The sequence below is a fragment of the Lepidochelys kempii genome, unplaced genomic scaffold (genome assembly GCF_965140265.1).
Source record: "Lepidochelys kempii isolate rLepKem1 unplaced genomic scaffold, rLepKem1.hap2 scaffold_119, whole genome shotgun sequence".
In the NCBI taxonomy this organism is placed as follows: Eukaryota; Metazoa; Chordata; order Testudines; family Cheloniidae; genus Lepidochelys; species Lepidochelys kempii.
In genome coordinates, this window is record NW_027333598.1 from 8,885 (window position 1) to 33,547 (window position 24,663).

At 47.8% G+C, this 24,663-nt stretch overlaps 1 protein-coding gene across 1 annotated transcript in view; it reads left to right on the forward strand.

Annotated features, from left to right (window-relative positions):
• Nucleotides 1-364: 364 nt before the first annotated feature.
• Nucleotides 365-24,663, forward strand: part of LOC140904471 (uncharacterized) — a 70,592-nt gene continuing 46,293 nt past the window's right edge. Inside the window, exon 1 of the mRNA XM_073326852.1 lies at nt 365-874. Coding sequence (XP_073182953.1) covers nt 365-874 — 510 coding nt within the window. The remainder of the gene's footprint in view (nt 875-24,663) is intronic.

Genomic DNA, 24,663 nt, shown 5'->3' on the forward strand with positions numbered 1-24,663 from the left:
CCTCTGGGGAAGGTTGAAGGGAAAATAAGCTCCTGATAGGTTTGATCTGTCCTGTACACATTTTGGTTCCTTCATCCCTTTTCCCATTCTTCTCTCTGAGATTTCCTTTCTGTCTGGCGCAGGCAGAGACTTACGTCTGGATTCTCTCGGTCTCCCATCAGGTGTTGGGATGGTGAGTGAAAACGAGGAGGAACCCCAGCAGGAAGATGCTGAGCGAGTAGAAGCCCATGGCATGTTGTCAGGAAGGTCCAAAGGGAATGATTCTGGGAGCTGTGCACGCCCAGAAAAAACAAAAGCCTGTGAGAGTCAGCAGAGGCCAGAGGAAAACTTCGGTAGCCAGTCAGACCTTATTACACATGAGAGAATGAACTTGGAAGGAACACGCTACACATGCCTCGAGTGTGGGAAAAGCTTCAAAGGGAGCTCGGGCCTTCTCACACATCAGAGAATCCACACGGGTGAGAAACCTTACGGATGCCCTGAGTGTGGGAAACACTTCAAGCAGAGCTCACACCTTATTACACATTGGAAAATCCACACAGGTGAGAAACCTTATGGATGCCCTGAGTGTGGGAAACACTTCAAGCAGAGCTCACACCTTATTACACATCGGAAAATCCACACGAGTGAGAAACCTTATGGATGCCCTGAGTGTGGGAAACACTTCAAGCAGAGCTCAAACCTTATTAGACATCGGCGAATCCATACGGGTGAGAAACCGTATGGATGCCGTGAGTGTGGGAAACACTTCAATCAAAGCTCAGCCCTTATCACACATCAGCGAATCCACACAGGAGAGAGGCCCTACACGTGCTCTGAGTGTGGGAGAAGCTTCAATCAGCGCTCAACCCTTATTAGACATCAGAAAATCCACATGGGAGGGATCTGTAACAAATGCCTTGACTAGGGCTGGCCAAAGGTATTTTTTTCTTTTAAATCACATTTGCTAATTCCCACTTAGTTATAGATGTTTAGATGATAGATGTTTTCTATCAACTCCTTTCCTTTTGGGTCAAAGGAGCGTGTGTCCCTCCAGCCAGGAATGTTCATCAGCTCCAGGTGGGGGAGAGAGGTTTGTTCCCAACAAGCTACACTGAGGCAAAAACTACCCGTGCCTTACATCCACTAGGACTGTACATGGCATTGGCTGCTCAAGTTAGTGATCTTGGTGTTAAAAGACAATTACAGTTGTCGTGCAGATGCAGCCGAGGTGCAGTGGTTGGCATTAGCTTTCCCCTTGACCTGACCTAAACTCCATCACATGTCCTAGTCTAAACAAACCCTGAGCATCACAGTTATACTGTTCCCCCATTTAAAAACAATTGTTAGTCATCAAGTTCCCCCACCAGGATCATATTGTTTCATTCCCAGTTGTCACAGTTCATCAGAGCGCTGTTGCTTCAGGTTTTCCTGAAGGCAGATATTTTTACTACTGTTTTCCTCCCTTAAAATATATTGAAGTATAACAAAGAGCAGGAATAGGGAAGGGATAGGGAAAAATGTCTTTTCCCCTCTGTAACAACAGAAGAACATAGGGTAAATCAGAGGGATTCTCCATCACCATCTCTATCCCCCTGTTCTTCAATTGGTAAGGTCAATATTTCCCGAAGGGGCTGGGAAGAGGATTCTCTAGTAAATGATTTGGAACTAAGCAAAAGACCCATTCATTTGCCTCCCAAAGCAGTTGTGGCCCATGCCCTGCAGGAGGTTGCTCCTGAAGATCTTCCCTTCCTAATCAGGTGCATGTTGCCTCTTATTTGGGAAATGCAATCCCTTCCTAGGTAGAGATGGGAAAAATGGAAGTGACATTTCTGTTCAGCTCACTCCTGGCAGATGCTGTAAATGTGTAGGAAATGACATCCATGAGGAATGTGATAGAGCTGCAGAAAGACACCCATTTTGAGTAGATACCTGACATTTGGTGTCTTAGAGGGATTCTAAGCCGCACCTGAATTTAGTCCCTTATTTAAATCTGTTGCACCAGATTAAAGAAACAAAAGGGCATATTTGGGGGAGTTCTACCTCACTATCGCTACTGGTATGTCGTGTGGTTGGTGAAGAATTCTACGCCAGAGCCGTGTAAAATTGCTACAACTAAGGTCAAAGATTTGACAAGAACTCAGGTAGAAATGAGAGGTTTTAGTGGTTGATTTTCACCCCAGAGATGGATGCTATGGTGACCTGTGGCCAAGGTAAACTGTTTTTAGAATTGCTCACACTTCTAAAGGATGCCATGATGAAACTGGGAACAACTGTCTTTTACCATTTGGATCCCAAGTTTCCTGAAGCACAGAGAGAAACAGCTGATTCCTTCAGAGCCATGCCATGCCTATGGGTCCCAAACTGGCTGCCTTGCTGGACAAGAAGCACTTCCGTGTTGGTTAAATGATGGTAGCCAATGAGGGAATGTAACAGATTCCAAGTTCAGACTGCAGGATACATGAATGCTGAGTCCAGAGTCTGTGGTTTGGTCTCTTAGTTTTGCTCTTGAGTCTAATGCATGTGTCTCACTGTTCCGCCTCCTGCTACTCTGAAAGATTAGAAAGTGTGAAAGTAGAGCACAGGTGGTTTTTCTCATGATGCAGCCTTCCCACGTAGTGTGAGACCCCTTCCACCCACACAGGTGAGCCAGAGAGTTCCCCAGGGCTCTTGTTCGCAAAGCAAAGATGTCACATTAGGCAGGAGATGTCAAGATCTACAATGGTGATGGGCGAGAGATGGGAGCTTTTCTGGGTGGTTGTTGTTTGGTTGTTTTTTTTCCATGTAATTTTTGTTTTGTTTTTGCAACTAGTTCTTTTTATAGCTGCTGAGCCCCCTTGTCCTTTTGAGCACAGCTTTTTAACCCTCAGGCCTGGCTCTGGAAACCTCAGAACCGGCTTTGCGTTTTTTTGTTCATGTTTGCTATCTTTGGAGTTCGCAGGAGTTTCCCAGGGCTCTTGTTCGCAAAACAAAGATGTCACATTAGGCAGGAGATGTCAAGATCTACAATGGTGATGGGGGAGTGATAGGAGCTTTTCTGGGTGGTTGTTGTTTGGTTGTTTTTTTTCCATGTAATTTTTGTTTTGTTTTTGCAACTAGTTCTTTTTATAGCTGCTGAGACGCTTGTCCTTTTGAGCACAGCTCTTTAACCCTCAGGCCTGGCTCTGGAAACCTCAGAACCGGCTTTGCGGTTTTTTTTTCATGTTTGCTATCTTTGGAGTTCGCACATCCACACGACATGCGGTTCACAGCAACGGATACTTTTAGAAACCTGCTGGGTGAAGCAGGCCTTTTCCAAACTGACATTGGCCCAAATTCTGCCTCAGTTCAGCTGGATTGGGACACGTCTGTGTCAAAGGAGTGGTTCACACCTGATTTGCCCAGAGACCTCAGAGGAGGGGTAGTTAGATATAGGATAAGTAGGAATCAACAACAATGAAGTTAAATATAAAGGTGAAAGACCCTCACCTTGCAGGTCAACAAGCCTGTTCTGTTCTTTCCCTCCAATGCATCTGGCACTGGTCGCTCTCAGGTAGCACACTGGGCTTGACGGACCATTGGTCTGACCCAGTCTGTGACCTGTCGTGCGTTCTTATGGAAGTCCTCTGCGGCCTTGTCTACACGGGCAAGTTTCTGCACAGGAAAGCAGCTTTCTGCGGTGTAACTCCCGAGGTGCGCACGCAGATTTCGTGATGCATGATAGAAAGGGGCCATGACAGGGACACACTGCCCTGTGGGGTCAAAGTCAAGGAGCTGTGACACGCCTACCACACGGTGCAGGAGGCAAACTGCTGCTCCATATTGGGGGCTAACTAACCCCAGCATCACGGCAAGAATCTACCTAGCAGCTGGAGAAAAAATATATATGAGAGTCAAAGACACCCCCACATGGCCTATCTCTTCCCCAATCTCAACACCTGGAAGATTGTCTGGAAGACTCAGAATTTGAACTGCGGAGATTGGTCCCAGGCTGAGAGGGAATTCAGTCTGTGTATTAAGAACTCAACATTGCCTGGAGCAACCAGTAAGTGAGAAAAGCTGTTTGATCCAATTCTTGCTTAGTATTTTCAAATTAGAGTTTAGACTGGGAGTCTGTTTTCATTTGTTATGTAACCACTTTTGACCTCTGTGACCAACAGTTAGACTCAGTTAAAATCTAACTTTCTGTAGTTAATAAACTTATTTTAATATTTTATACTTACTCCTGAGTTTGTCCAAAGTGTTTGGGAAAGTTGCTCACATGACAAAGGCTGGTGCATGTCCCCTTTATTTTTGATGAAGTGGCGAACTAATTAATGAGCTTACACTTTTCAAGAGAAGGCCATGAGTCGTGTAAGATGGTACATTTCTGAGGTGCAAGGCTAAGAGCTGGGGAGATATGCTGGTGTCTCTGTATAATTGAGTAGTGACTTATAGAGCATTCATGCAACTGAGTTGGGTGCTTTGCTGCATGTTGTTGGCCAAATGATCATAGAATCCTAGGATATCGGGGTTGGAAGGGACCTCAGGAGGTATCTAGTCCAACCCCCTGCCCAGAGGAGGACCAATCCCCAACTAAATCATCCCAGCCAGGGCTTTGTCAAGCCTGATCTTAAAAACTTCTAAGGAAGGAGATTCCACCACCTCCCGAGGTAACCCATTCCAGTGTTTCACCACTCTCCTAGTGAAAAAGTTTCTCCTAGTATCCAAGCTAAATCTCCCCCACTGCAACTTGACCATTACTCCTTGTCCTGTCATCTGCTGTCACTGAGAATAGTCTAGATCTCTTTGGATCCACCTTCATTTCGTTCAAAGCAGCTATGACATCCCCCCTCATTCTTCTCTTCCGTAGACTAAACAATCCCAGTTCCCTCAGCCTCTCCTCATAAGGCATGTGTTCCAGACCCCAAATAATTCTTGTTGCCCTTCACTGGACTCTCTCCAATTTCTCCACATCCTTCTTGTAGTGTGGGGCCCAAAAGTGGACACAGTACTCCAGATGAGGCCTCACCAATGTCGAATAGAGGGGAACGATCACATCCCTCGATCTGCTGGCAATGCCCCTACTTATACTGCCCAAAATGCCATTGGCCTTCCTGGCAACAAGGGCACACTGTTGACTCATCTCCAGCTTCTCATCCACTGTCACCCCAGGTCCTTCTCTGCAGAACTGCTGCCGAGCCATTCGGTCCCTAGTTTGTAGCGGTACATTGGATTCTTCCATCCTAAGTGCAGGACTCTGCACTTGTCCTTTGTTGAACCTCCTCAGATTTCTTTTGGCCCAATCCTCCAATTTGTCTAGGGCCCTTTGTATCCTACCCTACCCTCCAGCGTATCTACCTCTCCTCCCAGTTTAGTGTCATCCGCAAACTTGCTGAGAGTGCAATCCACACCATCCTCCAGATCATTTATGAAGATATTGAACAAAACCAGCCCCAGGACCGACCCTTGGGGCACTCCGCTAGATACCGATTGCTAACTAGACATGGAGCCATTGATCACTACCCGTTGAGCCTGACAATCTAGCCAACTTTCTACCCACCTTGTAGTGCATCCATCCAGCTCATACTTCTTTAACTTGCTGACAAGCATACTGTGGGAGACCGTGTCAAAAGCTTTGCTAAAGTCAATTAATAACACGTCTACTGCTTTCCCTTCATCCACAGAACCAGTTATCTCATCATAAAAAGCAATTAGATTAGTCAGGCATGACTTTCCCTTGGTGAATCCATGCTGACTGTTCCTGATCACTTTCCTCTCCTCGAAGTGCTTCAGAATTGATTCCTTGAGGACCTGCGCCATGATTTTTCCGGGGACTGAGGTGAGGCTGACTGGCCTGTAGTTCCCCGGATCCTTCTTCTTCCCTTTTTTAAAGATTGGCACTACATTAGCCCTTTTCCAGTCATCCAGGACTTCCCCCGTTCGCCATGAGTTTTCAAAGATAATGGCCAATGGCTCTGCAATCACATCCACCAATTCCTTTAGCACTCTCGGATGCAACGCATCCGGCCCCATGGACTTGTGCACATCCAGCTTTTCTAAATAGTCCCGAACCACTTCTTTCTCCACAGAGGGCTTGCCACCTCCGCCCCATGCTGTGCTGCCCAGTGCAGTAGTCTGGGAGCTGACCTCGTGAAGACAGAGGCAAAAAAAGCATTGAGTACATTAGCTTTTTCCACCTCCTCTGTCACTAGGTTGCCTCCCTCATTCAGTAAGGGGCCCACACTTTCCTTGGCTTTCTTCTTGTTGCCAACATACCTGAAGAAACCCTTCTTGTTACTCTTAACATCTCTCGCTAGCTACAACTCCAGGTGTGATTTAGCCTTTTTGATTTCATTCCTACATGCCCGAGCAATATTGTTATACTCATCCCTGGTCATTTGTCCAATCTTCCACTTCTTGTAAGCCTCTTTTTTGTGTTTAAGATCAGCAAGGATTTCACTGTTAAGCCAAGCTGGTCGCCTGCCATATTTACTATTCTTTCTACACATCGGGATGGTTTGTCCCTGTAACCACAATAAGGATTCTGTAAAGTACATCGAGCTCTCCTGGACTCCTTTCCCCCTCATGTTATTCTCCTAGGGGATCCTGCCCATCAGTTCCCAGAAGGAGTCAAAGTCTGCTTTTCTGAAGTCCAGGGTCCGTATTCTGCTGCTTTCCTTTCCTCCTTGTGTCAGGATCCTGAACTCGACCATCTCATGGTCACTGCCTCCCAGGTTCCCATCCACTTTTGCTTCCCCTACTAATTCTTCCCGGTTTGTGAGCAGCAGGTCAAGAAGAGCTCTGCCCCTAGTCGGTTCCTCCAGCACTTGCACCAGGAAATTGTCCCGTACAGTTTCCAAAAACTTCCTGGATTGTCTGTGCACCGCTGTATTGCTCTCCCAGCAGATATCACGATGATTGAAGTCCCCCATGAGAACCAGGGCGTGCGGTCTAGTAGCTTCTGCGAGTTGCCAGAAGAAAGCCTCATCCACCTCATCCCCCTGGTCCGGTGGTCTATAGGAGACTCTCACCACGACATCACCCTTGTTGCTCACGCTTCTAAACTTAATCCAGAGACTCTCAGGTTTTTCTGCAGTTTCATACTTGAGCTCTGAGCAGTCATACTGCTCCCTTACATACAGTGCAACTCCCCCACTTTTTCTGGCCTCCCTGTCCTTCCTGAACAGTTTATATCCATCCGTGACAGTACTCCAGTCATGTGAGTTATCCCACCAAGTCTCTGTTATTCCAATCACATCATAATTCCTTGACTTTGCCAGGACTTCCAGTTCTCCCTGCTTGTTTCCCAGGCTTTGTGCATTTATGTATAGGCACTTGAGGTAACCTGCTGATCGCCCCTCTTTCTCAGTATGAGGCAGGAGCCCTCCTCTCTCCTGCACTCCTGCTCGTGCTTCCTCCTGGTATCCCACTTACCTCAGGGCTGTGGTCTCCTTCCCCTAATGAACCTAGTTTAAAGCCCTCCTCACTAGGTTAGCCAGCCTGCTTGCAAAGATGCTCTTCCCTCTCTTCGTAAGGTGGAGCCCGTCTCTTCCTAGCACTCCTCCTTCTTGGAACACTATCCCATGGTCAAAGAATCCAAAGCCGCCTCTCCGACATCACCTGCATAGCCATTCGTTGACTTCCACAATTCGACGGTCCCTACCCTGGCCTTTCCCTTCCACGGGGAGGATGGACGAGAAGACCAATTGCACCTCAAACTCCTTTATCCTTCTTCCCAGAGCCATGTAGTCCGCAGTGATCCGCTCAAGGTCATTCTTGGCAGTATCATTGGTGCCCATGTGGAGAAGCAGGAAGGAGTAGCGATCCGAGGGCTTGATGAGTCTCGGCAGTCTCTCCGTCACATCACGAATCTTAGCTCCTGGCAAGCAGCAGACTTCTCGGTTTTCCCGGTTGGGATGGCAGATAGATGACTCAGTCTCCCTGAGGAGAGAGTCCCGACCACCACCACCCGCCTCCTTCTCTTGGGAGCGGTGGTCGTGGAACCCCCAACCCTAGCACAGTGCATCTCATGCCTTCCAATTGGCGCAGTCTCCTTCTGCTCCCTTCCCTCAGACGTATGATCTGGTCCACTCAGATGCTGAGGTTGTGAGTTCAAGCATCAGCTTTCTTTAAGCAATGGCTTCTGCCATTCATCTTGCCCGTCGGAAAATACAATTCCGGCTCAGAAGACACCCAGGTTCTCTTCCTCTGCAGAGTGCAGGACAGATTCCACAGATCTACAAGGCTCCATTCTCCACCTGCACCCTGTGTCAGGAGGCATCAAGCAGAGCCCAGAGCACTGCCCATCCTGTGATTCTTGAGCCCCTGACTTCCCCCTCAACCTTTGCTCCCTAAACCACCTTCCTGCACTACCTCTTGGCTGTGAGACTCAAACCCTGCCTGGCTTTCGATATGTTCATGTGGTTTTTGTCTGTCAGGTTGATGAGCATGTGGGTCCTGTGTGATTTCTGTGGATGCCTTGCATAGTTTTGTGTGCGTGTGTCTGATTTTTGCAGGCAAATTGTTTTTTCCTTCGTATTCTTTTGGTATGTGGTTTTTGTGCTTTCGTCTTGTGTGCTTTTTCTGTATGTTTTGTGTGGCTTTCCCTTATGTGCATATGTCTACTGATCAATGGCTCCATGTCTAGTTGGCAGCTGGTATCTAGTGGACTGCCCCAAGGGTCGGTCCTGGGGCCGGTTTTGTTCAATATCTTCATTAATGATCTGGAGGATGGTGTGGATTGCACCTTCAGCAAGTTTGCAGATGACACTAAACTGGGAGGAGTGGTAGATACAGAGGGACCTAGACAAATTGGAGGATTGGGCCAAAAGAAATCTGATGAGGTTCAACAAGGACAAGTGCAGAGTCCTGCACTTAGGACAGAAGAATCCAATGCACCGCTACAGATTAGGGACCGAATGGCTAGGCAGCAGTTCTGCAGAGAAGGACCTAGGGATGACAGTGGACGAGAAGCTGGATATGAGTCAAGAGTGTGCCCTTGTTGCCAAAAAGGCCAATGGCATTTTGGGCTGTATAAGTAGGGGCATTGGGCTGGCTGGGATGATTTAGTTGGGATTGGTCCTGCTCTGGGCAGGGGGTTGGACTAGATGGCCTCCAGAGGTCCCTTCCAACTCTGTTATTCTATGATTCTCTGATTCTCTGTGTGCTGTGTGGGTTTGTGTGTGGGTCTGATTTTTGTTGATGCCTACAAGGGGCTGTGCAGTGTGTGATTTTCTCTTTCTCTCTCTGTTTGTATCTTCATGTGTAAATTCACTGGAATGTTTAAAAATATCCACAGCTTTGCCAATTTTCACCAGGAATTTTTCTCAGTCAACAAATTCTCACTTGTTCCCTACCGAAGTGTTCACTCTTGGATGGCATCAAATTAACCTATGAAATTCTGAACTGCAACCTCACCTGCTTTTCAGGGATTCTTCCTTAGACTCAGAGGATCAAGAGCTGGAAAATTCACCTAATTCAGTTTAAAGGCAAAGCTTCACTGAGAGTTGAAATTCCAAGCCCTTGTTTACAAAATGAGAAAAAGAGCCAGGGGAAGCACTTCCTTTTGATTCACAGAATAAAGCGTTTGTCATTTAAGGGTTTGTTTCCCATATTTTAAAACCACAAGGGGTCTTCGTAAACACCCAGTCTGACCTCTTGTCTAGTATGGGCCCGATACCTGCCCCCGAAGAATTCCTTTTCAACTAGAACAGATCCGTTTAAAAAAAAATAGATCCAATTTTGATTTGAAAATTTCCAGGAATGGAGACTCCACCAGGACTCTGGGTAAGATTTTCAATGGTTAATTCCCTTCCCTGTCAGAAAGCATGCCTTATTTCCAATCTGAATATGTCTAGCTTCACTTCCAGCCATTGGCTCACATTATACATTTGTCTGTTAGATTGAAGAGCCTGTTTGTAAGTATTGTTCCCCATGTAGGTACTTAGGGAGTGAGAGCGTCATCCCCTAAACCTTTTCTGAGCTCTTTGTGACTATCACAGCAATGCGGGGGTTTTAAGCCTTTCATCCTTCTCATGGCTCTTCTTTCTCCTCTCAAATGTTTCATCCTCCTTCTTGAACTGGGGACCTCAGAACTGGATGAAGTGGGCACAACAAATACAGAGGTAAAAAGACCTTTCGACTCCTAGCTGAGATCCCACTGTTGCTGTATACGTGGCTGACATTCCTTGTTCCTAGATGTACACGTTCCCATTTAGCCTTAGCCGCAGGAAATAGTCATCAGCACCACCTCAGCTCTCCGTTCTGAGATTTACTTCTCACTCCCTAGATGCCAAAATATCTCCTTAGGATTCTAGATGGCTGTCCTCCACTGGCTGGATCAGATGTTCCTGCTTCCCCTCAGTAATCTTCAGATGATCCGTGTTCTCCAGAGCTTACCCTCCCAGACAGGACTGAACAACCTTTGCTTATAACTAGACCACCCGTGACCTCAACTAGGTGCCCTGAATGCACCACTTTTGAATTCCCTCCAAGTTCTAGCATAGAAATGCGAAGCAGTTGGTGTTGTAATGTTACAGGAGAGGTTGAAATGAGGCTATTTCTCATGTAGAAGGCAATGATTGTGTCAGGAAGGGGATTTGAACGCCCACCTGCATATGGAGCCCAGAACACAAATGACGGAAAGACACAGCCTTGAGTTTGACACGTTAGACCACTCGGCCAGCCTGTCACTGTTAGTCAAGCCACTTATCAATCACAGTTTTCTTTAACTTGTTGTGAACTTTCCAGGGAGGTGGAGATGGCATATCTCTTTCAACTTCTAGAGACTTTCTAAAGCACAAGCGATTTTTATATGTCATCTCCCTGCTCCCTTTTTAAGGGAATAAAAGATGATTGCTACCATTCTGAGAAAGTAATGTTGAACCTCAAACTCCTGCCTGGTGGGCCAGACGGCCAAGCAACCAGCACCCACAACTTCTACCACCTTTTGTTTCCAAAATAGCTCAGCCCTCAGTGTGTTGAGCCTTTCTGAAATCTGGCCAAAATGTTTATTGCCCAAATGGGAGCTGAGTTCTTCTGAAAATCTGGCTCTAGGGGTGGGGGTGAGACCTTCTGAAAATTCTGGCCCATGTGTCTGGAAACTCTAAGAACCTTCAGAACTTTTATCGTGTGCTAGAACCTGATGAGAAAACCTTCCTTCTGTCGAACTCAGCAGAGATTTTCTCATTGACTTACAATCACAATGTTTCATCTTGATCCCAGATTTAGGTATCAACAAAATGCATTGATTGTACTTTTACAAGCAGTGTGAAACAAACACGCCTAGTTGGACAGAGGGATAGAAGTAGGTCTGCCACTAAACCACATTGCCTTTCATCAGTAGCTACCTGAGCAAGGTAGAAACCAGTGGCCAACAGGTGAAAGGCCCATCGTCTATGCTTAGAACACGACAGCAGCTAGCCCTCAGGAATGGAAGAGGCTAATGGTCAGTTTTGCTGAGATGGTTACTTCCAAAGATTGGTATATAGAGTGGGATGAAAGTTTTTTGAGTGAATATTTTATTTGCTGAAAGAATTTGGTTGACCCCAAATGATTTTTTGGTTTTGTTTCAGCAAGAAAACTGACATCTTGGGTCAACCTGAGTGTCTATTACTGTTGTTACAACATTGGTTAGGCTAGCTAGCAAGGGGGAACAAGAATTTGCACCTGTCTATTTGTGGACAACGAAGTGCACAGTGGAAACATGCCCACATTCTGCTCCTAGTCAATGGGAAGCTTTGATTTTGATATGGTCTCCAAAGCCCTTGCCAAGATCACGTAGAAGATGGGGGAGTCAGGGAAAAACCGTCAATTTGTTCAAATTGCAAGAGAAGAATAAATTAAGGTGTTTTGCTGTAAAGTCACTTTTCCCTGATTGGGAATTGAACCCAGGCCGTGGTGGTGAGAGCGCCAAATCCTAACCACTAGACCACCAGGGAGAAGATGGGGCTGTTGTTCTTCTCAGCTGTGCTACACTTCCTTAGGCTATTTTCTCTCCAATTTCTGAAGCTGCTCCTTTGTCCATTCCCTGAGCGGCTAAGAGCAGAGCGGGCAGGAACCCCTGTGCTCAGGGTCACAACCTGAGCCCAACCCAAGCCACTGAAACAAACTCAAATGATGCGTCAGCTTCCTCCACTAGGATCACAGAGCAACACAAAGAAAACCCAGGAGGAACAATCCTCATCTGCCTTCACTGACCCCATTGCAACCCTCTCAGCAGCCGACCTGGACATTGAGCTGACAGGAACTTTGGCATAGAGAGCAAGGGAGGGAGTTTGCTCCCCCTCATTGTGAGCTGATTACATTCTGACTCCATGTAACGGGGCTCTGAGCTTTGCCATCTTCTGAATTCTGTGTCCTAACTGTGATCATCCGCCCTTCCTTCAGTTACTTTGGGTTCTGCTGTTGTTCACCATTTCTGAGTGGAGATTTTAAATCACGGCTGTTTCTTTGTTAGCATGTCATGGGCTATTAGCAGTAGGAGGAAAAATCACTTTTTGTAGTGGTAAACAGGGTGGCCCATTTCAAACAGTTCTCTGTGAGTTCAATCCTTGAGGGGGCCATTTAGGGATCTGGGGCAAAAATTGGGGATTGGTCCTGCCTTGAGCAGTGGATTGGACTAGATGACCTCCTGAGGTCCCTTCCAACTCTGCGATTCTGTGAAATGACATGTCAGAGGGCAGGGGACTTGACAAAGCCCTGGCTGGGATGATTTAGTTGGGGTTGGTCCTGCTTTGAGCAGGGGGTTGGACTAGATGACATCCTGAGGTCCCTTCCAACCCTGATCTTCTATGATTTTAAGGCAACCCCCATCTTTTCATGGACTCTGTATATATCTCTTCCTGCTGTATTTTCCACTCCATGCATGTGATGAAGTGGGTTTTAGCCCAGGAAAGATTACGCCCAAATAAATTTGTTAGTCTCCAAAGTGCCACAAGTCCTCCTCATTGTTTTTGCTGATACAGACTAACACGGCTACCACTCTGAAAGGAAATCAAGCCACTAGGTAGGCGGAAGAAGAAGCGGAGAGGGATGCGGTGGGGTAAATGAAAGCAGAGGAGGATTGTTCCTCTTTTGTGTTCCTCTTGGGATTCTGATGGAGGAACCTAAATCATAATTTGAGCTTGTTTCAATGCTTTTCCTTGAGCTCAGGTTATGAGCACAGGGGTTCCTTCACTCTCTGTTCCTGTCCCCTCTGAAATGGGGAATGGACCATTTCATAGAATCATAGAATATCAGGGTTGGAAGGGATTTCTTTAACTGGAGAGCAAGTAGCCTTAGAAAGCATAGAGGAGCTGAACCAAAAAACCCTACATTACCCCCCCTTATGGTCTACTGCAGGGGTAGTCAACTATTTTTTGTCAAGGTCCAAAATCTCAGTCAAGATATGATCAAGGTCCAGACTCCAGAGAAAATAATTTTATTTACTTATTATTATGATTTTTGAAAAGATTTCAGGGTCCATTAAAAATTTCTGGCGGTCTAGAGTTGGCCCATGGTACACCTGTTGAGTACCCTTGGTCTACTGGTTAGGAGTCTCGTTGATGCTGCCTTGGTTCCATCCTCAGTCAGGGAAAGAAACTTCTCGACACAATTCTCCATTCAGTCTTCACTGCAAATTAAAAAAAACCTCAGAACTTTCACCCCAATAGCTTATTATCTGGCCGTTTTCTGCCCTGTCCTGTATAAACACCAAAAGGGGCCTTTTTAAAAACCAAAGACTTTGAGATGGGGGCGAACTGGCTGACTCCAGCTGCCTATCTCTATTCACTTGTGTGCTGAATTGAATGAATCTCTTTGGCTACACAGCAATCGTGAAGCATAAATCTGCTTCAGTGGATATAGTAGAAGCGATATTGCCTAAATAACACCTGGCTTTTTTCAAAACCAGCAATAGCCACAAGAGGTCCCAGAATCCTCTGAGATTGCCTCCAGCTGACAAAGGGGCCCATTTTTCAGCTAGGAATTCAACTTCTTTGTTCCATTTTCTCTGCTTTGAGTCTCTTTCCGCTTGTCTCAGGTAGTGTGGCGAGCAAACGCGCAGGTGGGTGAGATAATATCTTTGACTGGGCCAGCTTCTGTTGGGGACAAAGACAAGCTTTTCTGCGACCTGCATGGCTACAACTACGTAGCAAATGCTCATAAGCCATGAATTAGTTCTTCTTTCACACTGGAATGCATCGCTTTTGGTGTGACACCAAGAAATTATTTATTAGCCCGTATAACCGTTTCTTCTCCACATGTTGAGATTATCTTTCGCCTGTAATGCCATCACGTATTAAAATTCCAAATGGCCAATTAGCAAGCACCAAAATAAAGAACAGCCAATTATTAATCTGCCTCACCCCTAGCCCTGCCCAGGATCTCTGCATTGGTTCAGGAAATATTTTCACTTAGATATTTGCAAATTGGGAAGTTTTAAATTGTGTCAGCTTCCGTCTAGAAAGAGAGAGTGGTAAGCTAAATTGCTCCAACACAGATTTCCCCATCTATGTGAAAGAAAGAATTAGAAAGAAGTAAGGAAAGTGAATCCAAGGTAAATGATTCTGACCTTTCCTTTGAAATGCTCGGTGCAATAAATCAGTGAATATTCCTATAAGTAAACTCCCGTAAGTGACAGAAAAGAGGGCATAGGAAAAGGCTGTCAAATGTTGTGTTAAACTTTAATTCATGAGCAAAATTGTGTGGCCATTAAATTACAACCCTAAAATATCGTCAAAGGAAAGAAAAAGGAACAAAAAGTGTGGGAAATACGAGTGTATTTCAGCAAAGGGCTTGGAATGGAGGAAGACCAAAACTGATCAGTCAGGGGAAAAGGCACTGTTTCTGCCTAGTTTTAAACCAGGGATATTTTACGTGTGAAGCAAACATGATAACCACCACACTACACTACAATCTATGATAGAAACCAATTGTACCAATTTGCCCTTCTCACAAAGAGGCCAAAACGCAGGCAAATCTCGTAAGCAAGAAACCTCACATCCACTCCACTTCTCCATGGACATTTCCCTGCCAGCTCCTCGGGAGCAACCAACAAGACAAGAAACCAAAATGCAGTAAAATCCAGGGCACGTTTCCCACCACAGGTTTCACTGACTGCGAAGGGTCATGTAGAAATGTTTTGCCTTTTCATACCTGAAGACTTGGTTATTCTCTCCTTCCCTGAACTGGAATGGAAAGCAAGGAGATAGGTGTGAGAACAAGCACTCCTAAGCAAAGGAAACAAGGCACCCAGCATATAACCCATCAGCAGGAGATTAAAACCTGGGCTACACTACACAGTTAGGCCCGCCGACAGCATTTTAGGTTGTCCTAATTACCTCACGGTGCACACTACAGCCTTGTCCCATCTATGTAAGTGCCCTGCTACACCCACAAAGTAACTCCAGCTCCTCAAGAGGCACGGGGATTGCGTTGGGGTCGTTAGGACAACCCAGTGTCTGTGTAGACACTGCCTTACTCACAGGGGCTGCTGGCTGTCTTGCCAATGTCATGGCTTCTGGCTGGCTCCCTTCATGGCTGCCCTCTGCTCCCTGATCCCAGCGGGGCTGCACCTGCCTGGCTTCTTGTGGGGCTGCTGCACGAAAGCTCCCGGCTCCCAGCGCAGGGAGCCAAGAAGCCTGGGCACTTGGCGCCCGCCCCCACTCCTGGCTGGGAGCAGGCAGGCAAGAAGCCCAGGTGGCCAGCTCCCACTCCAGGGAGGAGGTGGGGAGTCTAGAGCCCTGGGGGTAGCTGGGCTCCCAGTGGGCAGCTGCGCGGAGTGAAGAGCCCCATTTCTCAGCCCCCCCACACTGCCCCTCTTCATTCGGTGGAAGCACTCCTGGTGAAGACACACTCCGCCGACAGAAGGAGGGGAATGGGGACAAACTCAAATTAAGCTTCCGCTTCCTCCACCACGATCACAAGAGAAACTGAAAGAAAACTCAAGAGGAACAAGCCTCCTCTGCTTTCATGCGCCCCCATCACAACCCTCCCTGCTTTGTTTTCTGTCTGCATTTCCTTTTGAAACTGCAATGGCTGCTCCAGAAAACGGTCATGTCTCTGAATTCACAGCAACATCCTGAGGATGATAAAAGTATGAAGGAATTCATGGTCCTTTATGACATAATAATAATTAATAAATTATTATTTGTATTGCAAGATTAATCTTTCCCTTTTGCAGATTCAGCTCCACATTGATTCTTGTTGCTCTTTGCAATGTATCTATCTATCTTGGCAACAGTATTTGCTGTTGTTTCAGGTGGAGCACTCAGCGTGTTACGTTTTTCTGACAATCTGTGTCTCGAAAATTCTAGCCAATATGCCTGGAACTTCCAAGAACCGTCATATTACGAAGGAATTCGAGGTCCTTTTTTATATTACCATTTATCAGTCATTATTCGTAGAGCAAAGATTAATCTTTCATTTTTTTAGATCCAGCTCTACTCTGATTCTTGTTGCTATTTGCCATGTATCTATAGCTATGTAGCTATAAAGGAAACTGGTTTTTTGCTCTTGTTTCTTTGTATTTATACACCGCAACTTTACAGCCCAAGCCGCATGATCCTGATTAATGTGACACCGGCCAGCCATGGGTGATTCATTGCACTGTAGACGTATCCTAACGTTATGTCTGCACAGCGATTCAAACACCCAGGGCACCTGTCTCAGATCCCGGGGCAGCTGACTCAGGCTTCTGGGGCTGGGGCTGCAGGGCTATAAAATGACAGTGGAGACAGATGGGCTTGAGCTCAATCTCTGAGGTCCCATGAGGGGTGAGGGTTTCCAAACCCAGGCTTCAGCTGGAACACCAGTATCTGCACCCCACTTTTGAGCCCCACAGCTTGAGCTCCAGGAGCCCACGTCAGGTGACCCAGGCCAGCCCTGCTGCCATCTTTATCCCGGGAGAGAGGGACTCTACGGGGACGTCTCCATTGCAGTGTCAGCCCAGGGGTGGCAGGCTGTGCTCAAAGCAGCACCCTGGAAGCCCCATAGTCACCACTCTCATAGAATTAAGGTACGATTTGTACAGAGTCGGCCTGGTGAACTATCATTGTAAAAGTTGTGATCTGTTGAAGGCTAATACCTGGGTGGATGGTGTGTGCTAGGCTTGTCTGGGAAGTGGTGGAGTTTTGCTCTGGGTGCGTCACTGAAATATGTGATGAGGCTGGGAAATGCCCACCGCCAGCCTTTCCGGTGTGACGCTGGAGGAGCCAGACTCGCTGCTGGCCCAGTGAAGGTATCCACGCTCCCAAGGACTCTCCCAGGAACCGTGTACAATGCGGACTCCTCCGAGACAGCCCGGAGACAATGGACACTGCTTGACTCACATCAAGGCAGAGGAACTTCCTAACAAGTTGGAAGAAATTATGAAAGAGGGGAAGAGACGTCATGACTTGGCCTCTCTCCCCCGCAATTCAACACCTTGCAACACATCTGGAGGACAAAGACTGAACTGAAATAATTCAGAGATTAGAAGAGAATAATAATAATCCATTCAAATCAAAGTCCACAAACAGACTAGTATTGGTTTCTCAGCAGAAAACTTTCTATGTGGGGGACTTTGCTTTCCCACTAAGACCTTGCCAAGGGAAGCAGAGAGAAAATCTTTGACTTGCCTCCTTCAGAACAGCTTGGCCTAGACACTCTAGCTGTGGGTCACTGTCGTGGCCTTGCTGAGGACAGGGGCATGTTAATAATTTGGGGAGGTCCCAGGGTGTTTGGGGGAAGATTATGAGGCTGTTACCTTTTGAGATAAAAGCTAAGAAATACAGAACGAGACAATTCTTTCATACATCTGGCCTTTAGACATATTTCATTTAAAGCAGGGGGTCTAACATGCTGTGAGAAAGTGGAAATGTTGGAAGCTCAAATAATTCCGTTTTTTCTATGTCTCGTGCGTGTGTAAATGGCACAACACGTTAATTTATAAGCACGTCGTTCTAAACTTCATTAAATATTATGTGGTGTATTAACTATATCAAGTGGGTTGTACAATACAATGACTTTTCCATGCGTTGCCCAAAACATATTTTTTAATATTATTTAAATGCACCGAACTCCTTGAACATAAAGTTGTTTATTTCATTCCTGTGCAGTGTGTTGGTAGCTCAGTTAATTGAGTTTATTGTCACTCTGTGTGTGTGTGAGGTACAACACAATAATTTAGTGATGCTGAAAACGTTCCCTTCTCCCTCCGGAACTGCCTTGGAATCACCTTCCCTTTGTAGATGAATCTACTCCTGTGTCTGTATGAGGAAAATATGGTTTCTATGAAAAAAACTCATTGTTTATTTAAAAGGACTGACACCAAATGGCCACACTATGGGGATACAACACCATGAGTAAGAACAGGAGGACCTGTGGCACCTTAGAGACGAACAAATTTATTGGAGCATGAGCTTTCGTGAGCTACAGCTCACTTCATCAGATACATGCAGTGGAAAATACAGTGGGGAGACTCCTATACACAGAGAACATGAAACAATGGGGGTTACCCGACACACTGTAACGAGAGTGATCAGGTAAGGTGAGCTATTACCAGGAGGAGAGCCGGGTGGGGTGGGGGGAACCTTTTGTAGTGATCATTGGTATTAATTTGCAAACTAGATACAGTTAACTTAGGCTTGAATGGGAGTGGATGGGTCATTACACAAAGTAAAACTATTTCCCCATGTTTATTTCCCGCCCCCACTGTTCTCACATGTTCTTGTCAACTGCTGGCAAAGGCTGACCTTGATTACCACTGGAAATCCGAGAAAAAAAACGAGAGCAGAGTGTTTTGTAGACACCCTCCCATCCATCTAACACAGACACACAGACTTTTCTAAGGCATTAACTTTTCCTTCTCCTTTATGATTCTTTAATGCCTCTGGAAATACCAATTCCTAGAGGCCCCTTTCACAGAGCAAACAACCACAGAGCAATGAGAAAGCTGGGGGCTGCCAGGTTGTTGAGGGCAAGTCTTGAAAGGGATGCCCAAACAATCCAGCTGGATCCCCGGCAACCAGATGTGGGGATTAGCTGCACAGCTGTGGCTGCTGCTCTGAGGGGAGCGGCATAAACTACCTGCCTGTGGATGCAGCCCACCAGCTGGTTCTCCTGGGGCAGATGGTGAGTGGTTGGGCAGGGATGGTGCACCGGCTGGGGTCTGAAATATGAACAGGGGTCTAAGGAACCTCAGCATCACAGTCATCAGGAGTCGAAGCTGCTTGGGGTGAGCTTGTGGGCAATGGCCCAACTGGATTGTTTGTGCATCCCTTTCGCCACGTCCCTTGTGATCCACCAGGGCTTGCAGCACCATGGAAGAGTACCCCTTGCGGTTTATGTAGTGGCCGCCCCGCTGTTCCGGGGCCAAGAGAGGGATATGCATTATGTCTATCACCCCGCCGCAGTCAGGGAACTCCAGCGCATTAAAGCCATCCACACTGGTCTGCACATTTCCCAAAGTCACGACCCTTGATAGCAGCTGATCAATGATTGTGTTGGCTATTTGGATCACAGCAACCCCCACAGAAGATTTGCCCACTCTAAACTTATTCCCGACTGACCGCTAGATGTCGGGCATTGCAAGCTTCTGCAGGGCTATGGCCATTCACTTCTGAACTGTGAGGGCGGCTCTCATTTTGGTGTCTTTGCACTTCAGGGCAGGAGACAGCAAGTCGCAAAGCTCCATGAAAGTGGCCCTTACGCATACAAAAGTTTCTCAGCCACTGGGAATCATCCCACACCTGCAACGCGATGAGGCCCCAGCAGTCTGTGCTTGTTTCCTGGGCCCAGAATCGGCGTGCCACGGCATGAACCTGGCCCAGCGCCACCATGATCTCCCAATTGCCACACGCCGTGCCATCTTTGTCCATGTCCTCATCAGTATAGTAATCGCACGGTCGTCGTTTCCTCGCCCCGTTTTGCAGGGACTGCACATACTGCTGGATAATGCGCAAGGTATTTACAATGCTCAAAACTGCAGCGGAGATCTGAGCGGGCTCCATGGCGCCTGCACCGGTAATCCTGGAAAACGGGCGCGAAATATAGGAGAGCAGAGTGGCAGGGGAAGAGGTGCTGTTTGGTTCGTGGTAGCCGAACAAAGGCGGGAAATGGTTGTCTTCCGTGGTTTTCACGGAGGCAGGAGCCCAGGACAGACAACCCGGAGAAGCTCGGAAGCGTGGCACCAGCGGGAGAGCAGAGTTGGAGGCAGAAGAGTTCGATGAGGAAGAGAAAGAGCAGATAGTAGAGAAGGGGAGAGGAAATGAGAGGCGGATTCATAGTTGCAGGAGAGCAAGCGGTGCACCGTCTGCTGAAAGCAGTATGCTGTCTGCATGCCAAAAAGGCGTGAAACGATTGTCCGCCATAGGTTCCTGATGACACGCACCAGAAACACCCGCAAGAATGTTTTTGCCCCATCGTGCACTGGGAGCGTTACCCAGAATTCCAGTGGGCGGCAGGGACTGCAGGAACTGTGGGATAGCGACCCACGGTGCACCCGCTCTGACGTTCGATGCTAGCCTCGGTACTGTGGACGCACTCTGCTGAATTCACGTGCTTTAGTGGGGACACCGAAGCCTGAATGTCTAAAATAGCTCCCGAAATTTCGAATCGAATAATTTTGAACTAATTTCATACTGTACACGTACCGTTAGAAAAGTCTGTGTGTGTGTGTTAGATGGATGGGAGGGTGTCTAGAAACCACTCAGTTCTAGTCTTTTTTTCTCTGATTTACGTTAGAAAATCTAAAGCAGAGAGCAAGAAGAGTTGCCTTCTCTGACGCTTGAACTCAGGACCTTCAGATTATGAGATTGATGTGCTGCCTGCTGCGCTAAGAAGGCTTGGAAGAGCTTTAGGCTCGGTGCTTAAAGAACCAGCTGAGCAGCGGGGAACCAGCTGAGCAGCAAACAGCAGGAGTTTGCCTGGGAGTTCACCTGGAGTGAGCCCACTGAGGCTTACACCCTAACGACTTCTCTGAGGAATTACTGCATCTCCGGAGGAAGCTCATAGTAGGAAGGTAATATGGATGGGGAGTGTTCAACTGTTGTGACCTGCACTGGATGTGCCATGTTTGTCTTTCTTCCAGAGGACAGAAGCGACTTTGTCTGTACAAAGTGCAAGCTGGTCTCCATATTGGAAGAGAAGGTTCAAGGTCTGGAGCAACAGGTATCGACCCTGCGTTGCATAAGAGAAACTGAAGATTTCCTGGACAGACGTCAGGATATGCTTCTATGGGCACAAGGTTCTGAAGATTCAGAGCAGGCTGCGCAGCAGGGACAGGAGGAGTGTGAAGAAATCTGGCAACATGTGACCTCCAGAAGAAGGGGGAAAGTCCATGTACCAGCAAAGCGGACACAGGTAAGTAACCATTTTCATGTTCTCTCCACAGGTACCATTGCGGGGAGTGACCCAGATGATACGTCTGGGGGAAGGGAGCAGAAAGAGACTCCACCAGTTGAAAGGCATGAGATGCACTGTCCTAGGGTTGGGGGTTCCACGACCATCACTCCCAAGAGAAGGAGGTGGGTGGTGGTGGTCGGGGACTCTCTCCTCAGGAGGACTGAGTCATCTATCTGCCGCCCTGACCGGGAAAACAGAGAAGTCTGCTGCTTGCCGGGGGCTAAGATTCGCGATGTGACGGAGAGACTGCCGAGACTCATCAAGCCCTCGGACCGCTACCCCTTCCTGCTTTTCCACGTGGGCACCAATGATACTGCCAAGAATTACCTTGAGCGGATCACTGCGGACTACGTGGCTCTGGGAAGAAGGATAAAGGAGTTTGAGGTGCAAGTGGTGTTCTCGTCCATCCTCCCCATGGGAGGCCAGAAAAGGTGGGGGAGTTGCACTGTATGTAAGGGAGCAGTATGACTGCTCAGAGCTCAAGTATGAAACTGTAGAAAAACCTGAGAGTCTCTGGATTAAGTTTAGAAGCCTGAGCAACAAGAGTGATGCAGTGGTGGGAGTCTCCTATAGACCACCAGACCAGGGGGATGAGGTGGATGAGGCTTTCTTCCGGCAACTCGCAGAAGCTACTAGATCGCACGCCCTGGTTCTCATGGGCGACTTCAATCATCCTGATATCTGCTGGGAGAGCAATACAGCGGTGCACAGACAATCCAGGAAGTTTTTGGAAAGTGTAGGGGCCAATTTCCTGGTGCAAGTGCTGGAGGAACCGACTAGGGGCAGAGCTCTTCTTGACCTGTGGCTCACAAACCGGGAAGAATTAGTAGGGGAAGCAAAAGTGGATGGGAACCTGGGAGGCAGTGACCATGAGATGGTCGAGTTCAGGATCCTGACACAAGGAGGAAAGGAAAGCAGCAGAATACGGACTCTGAACTTCAGAAAAGCAGACTTTGACTCCCTCAGGGAACTGATGGGAAAGATCCCCTGGGAGAATAACATGAGGGGGAAAGGAGTCCAGGGGAGCTGGCTGTATTTTAAAGAATCTTTATTGAGGTTAGAGAGACAAACCATCCCGATGTGTAGAAAGAATAGTAAATATGGTAGGCGACCAGCTTGGCTTAACAGAGAAATCCTTGCTGATCTTAAACACAAAAAAGAGGCTTACAAGAAGTGGAAGATTGGACAAATGACCAGGGATGAGTATATAAATATTGCTCAGGCATGCAGAAGTGAAATCAGGAAGGCCAAATCACACCTGGAGTTGCAGCTAGCGAGCGAAGTTAAGAGTAACAAGAAGGGTTTCTTCAGGTATTTTGGCAATAAGAAGAAAGCCAAGGAAACTGTGGGCCCATTACTAAATGAGAGAGGCAACCTAGTGACAGAGGATGTGGAAAAAGCTAACATACTCAATGCTTTTTTTGCCTCTGTCTTCACGAACAAGGTCAGCTCCCAGACGACTGCACTGGGCAGCACAGCTTTGCACCAACGTCCACATTTCAGACCTTCCTCTCATGGCACTTTCCATGTGAATTAGGACAAGCAAGCTGGGGAAGCTCCATGGGGTAATGGAAACTAGGGCAAACCTCACTCAAGATGTGGCTTTCCAGCAATGAGACTCCAGTCCATTTTAACAGGAAGAAAATCTCCCCTATTCTGGTTTAGCCGCATTTGACTCCTTCTGCCCGTCTTCTTCCTCCCCCATCGGTCCCTTTCCTTCCCCATTGGGGCTATGCAGAGGGGAGCCCCAGTCAGTGTCTGTCACCGAGAGTCTGTATCCCATAAGGGGAGGGAGGGGTCGCTGTAAAGCATTGATAATGGAGAGGGGAGGGGTGTGTGTGGTTAGGGGGAGAAAGGCTGGAGAACTAACAGTGGGGCCCAGAGAGATTCCCCCACAGACTGGGGAGATCCCCTGCTGCCCACCATCACCCAGCTCTGGGAAGAACAACTTGGGATTGCTTGGGGAAGCCACCTTTAAAAACACAAGTGTTCCATGCTAGTTACATTTTAATAAGACCAAAGCCGCCTCAAACCCAGTGTCACAATCACTGGGACGACTTTGTCCTGACATTTTACCGGCCGCAGCCACAAAGCGAGTCAAATTACGGCTCCCGTTCGGCATCAAGGCCCACAGACGAACCCGGAGGCTTTTCCTTCCTCAGGTTCTGCCGTCATTTCATTGATGGCCTGTTCCGAGATTCATCGTTGTGCAAAGCAGCGTCAGGCCCTGAAACTGGGCAAGCCCAGAGTAGAGGCTGCCTTCATTTAACCTTCCAAAAACCAACCCGCCGAAACGTGGATTAGCACCCATGCTCCTCCAGCCGCAGGGGAGGCGCCTCATCTGGGCCCCTGGTGCCCATACTCCAGCAACATAAGACCACGGGGGCCTGGCTCCACCAAAGTCCGTGGCCCGGTGTCTCCCCCAGCCCCGCCTGCTGCCCCCGGGCAATTTAAAAGGGCCCGGGGACCCCCCACCGCCATCACCGGCAGCACAAGGGGGCTAAGGCGGCTTCCTGCCCACCCTCGCTCCGTGTAACCCTTCTGCCCGTCAGAGTTGGCAGCAACAAGGGCCGGGTTCAATATCTAGGGGATCCATTCCAATAACACAGTGCAAACCGGCTCGAGCCCCCACCCAGTGACCTGGGACAAATATGTACCACCCCCGCTGGGCGCCTCCCAGAGCCAATCCTTCCCCTCTCCCAAGCACATAGTCTGAGTGTAGCAAAAAGCCTTTTTATAACAGAGAGAAACGATGTGGCATTATGTTGAGGAAACAGCACCAACAGGATTCATAACACAACCCACGAGCAAAAAAAAACCCACCCCAAGCAAATTGGGGCATGCCCTTTCCCTTTGGTTCTTGAGTCCAGCAACCCCAAATCACCCAAAATCCCAAAAGTCCAATGACCCAAAAGTCTCTGTCCCTGGTCAGGGCAGCCCCAAAGTTCAAAAGTTTATCTGCAGAGCTTTACCTCCCAACCTGGGTGGAGATGGGGGCGGGGGTAAAAGGCACCTTACATGATCTGAAGCTGACTGCCCCACAGCTCCATAGGCCTCCGCTCCACCAGCCGCCCCACAAACTGCTTCGCTCAGCTCCGCGGCCCACCAGCAGCTCCCGCCGTCCCATGAACTGCTCCACCAGCCTGTCCACAAGGCACTCCAGCCGTCCCGCAAACTTCTCCACAATAGATCTTCAGGCTCCCCCACTACTGAACACAACGCTCAGTGATTTCGGCTCTTACTCAGTTCAGCTCTTTGGTGAAGTCAGCTTGTAGTAGGGGAGCCTCAGTGCTGGGACACCATTAGCCCGAAATGAGCTTCGCAGCCTGTAACTAGAGTCCTAACGGAATCAAAATTAGC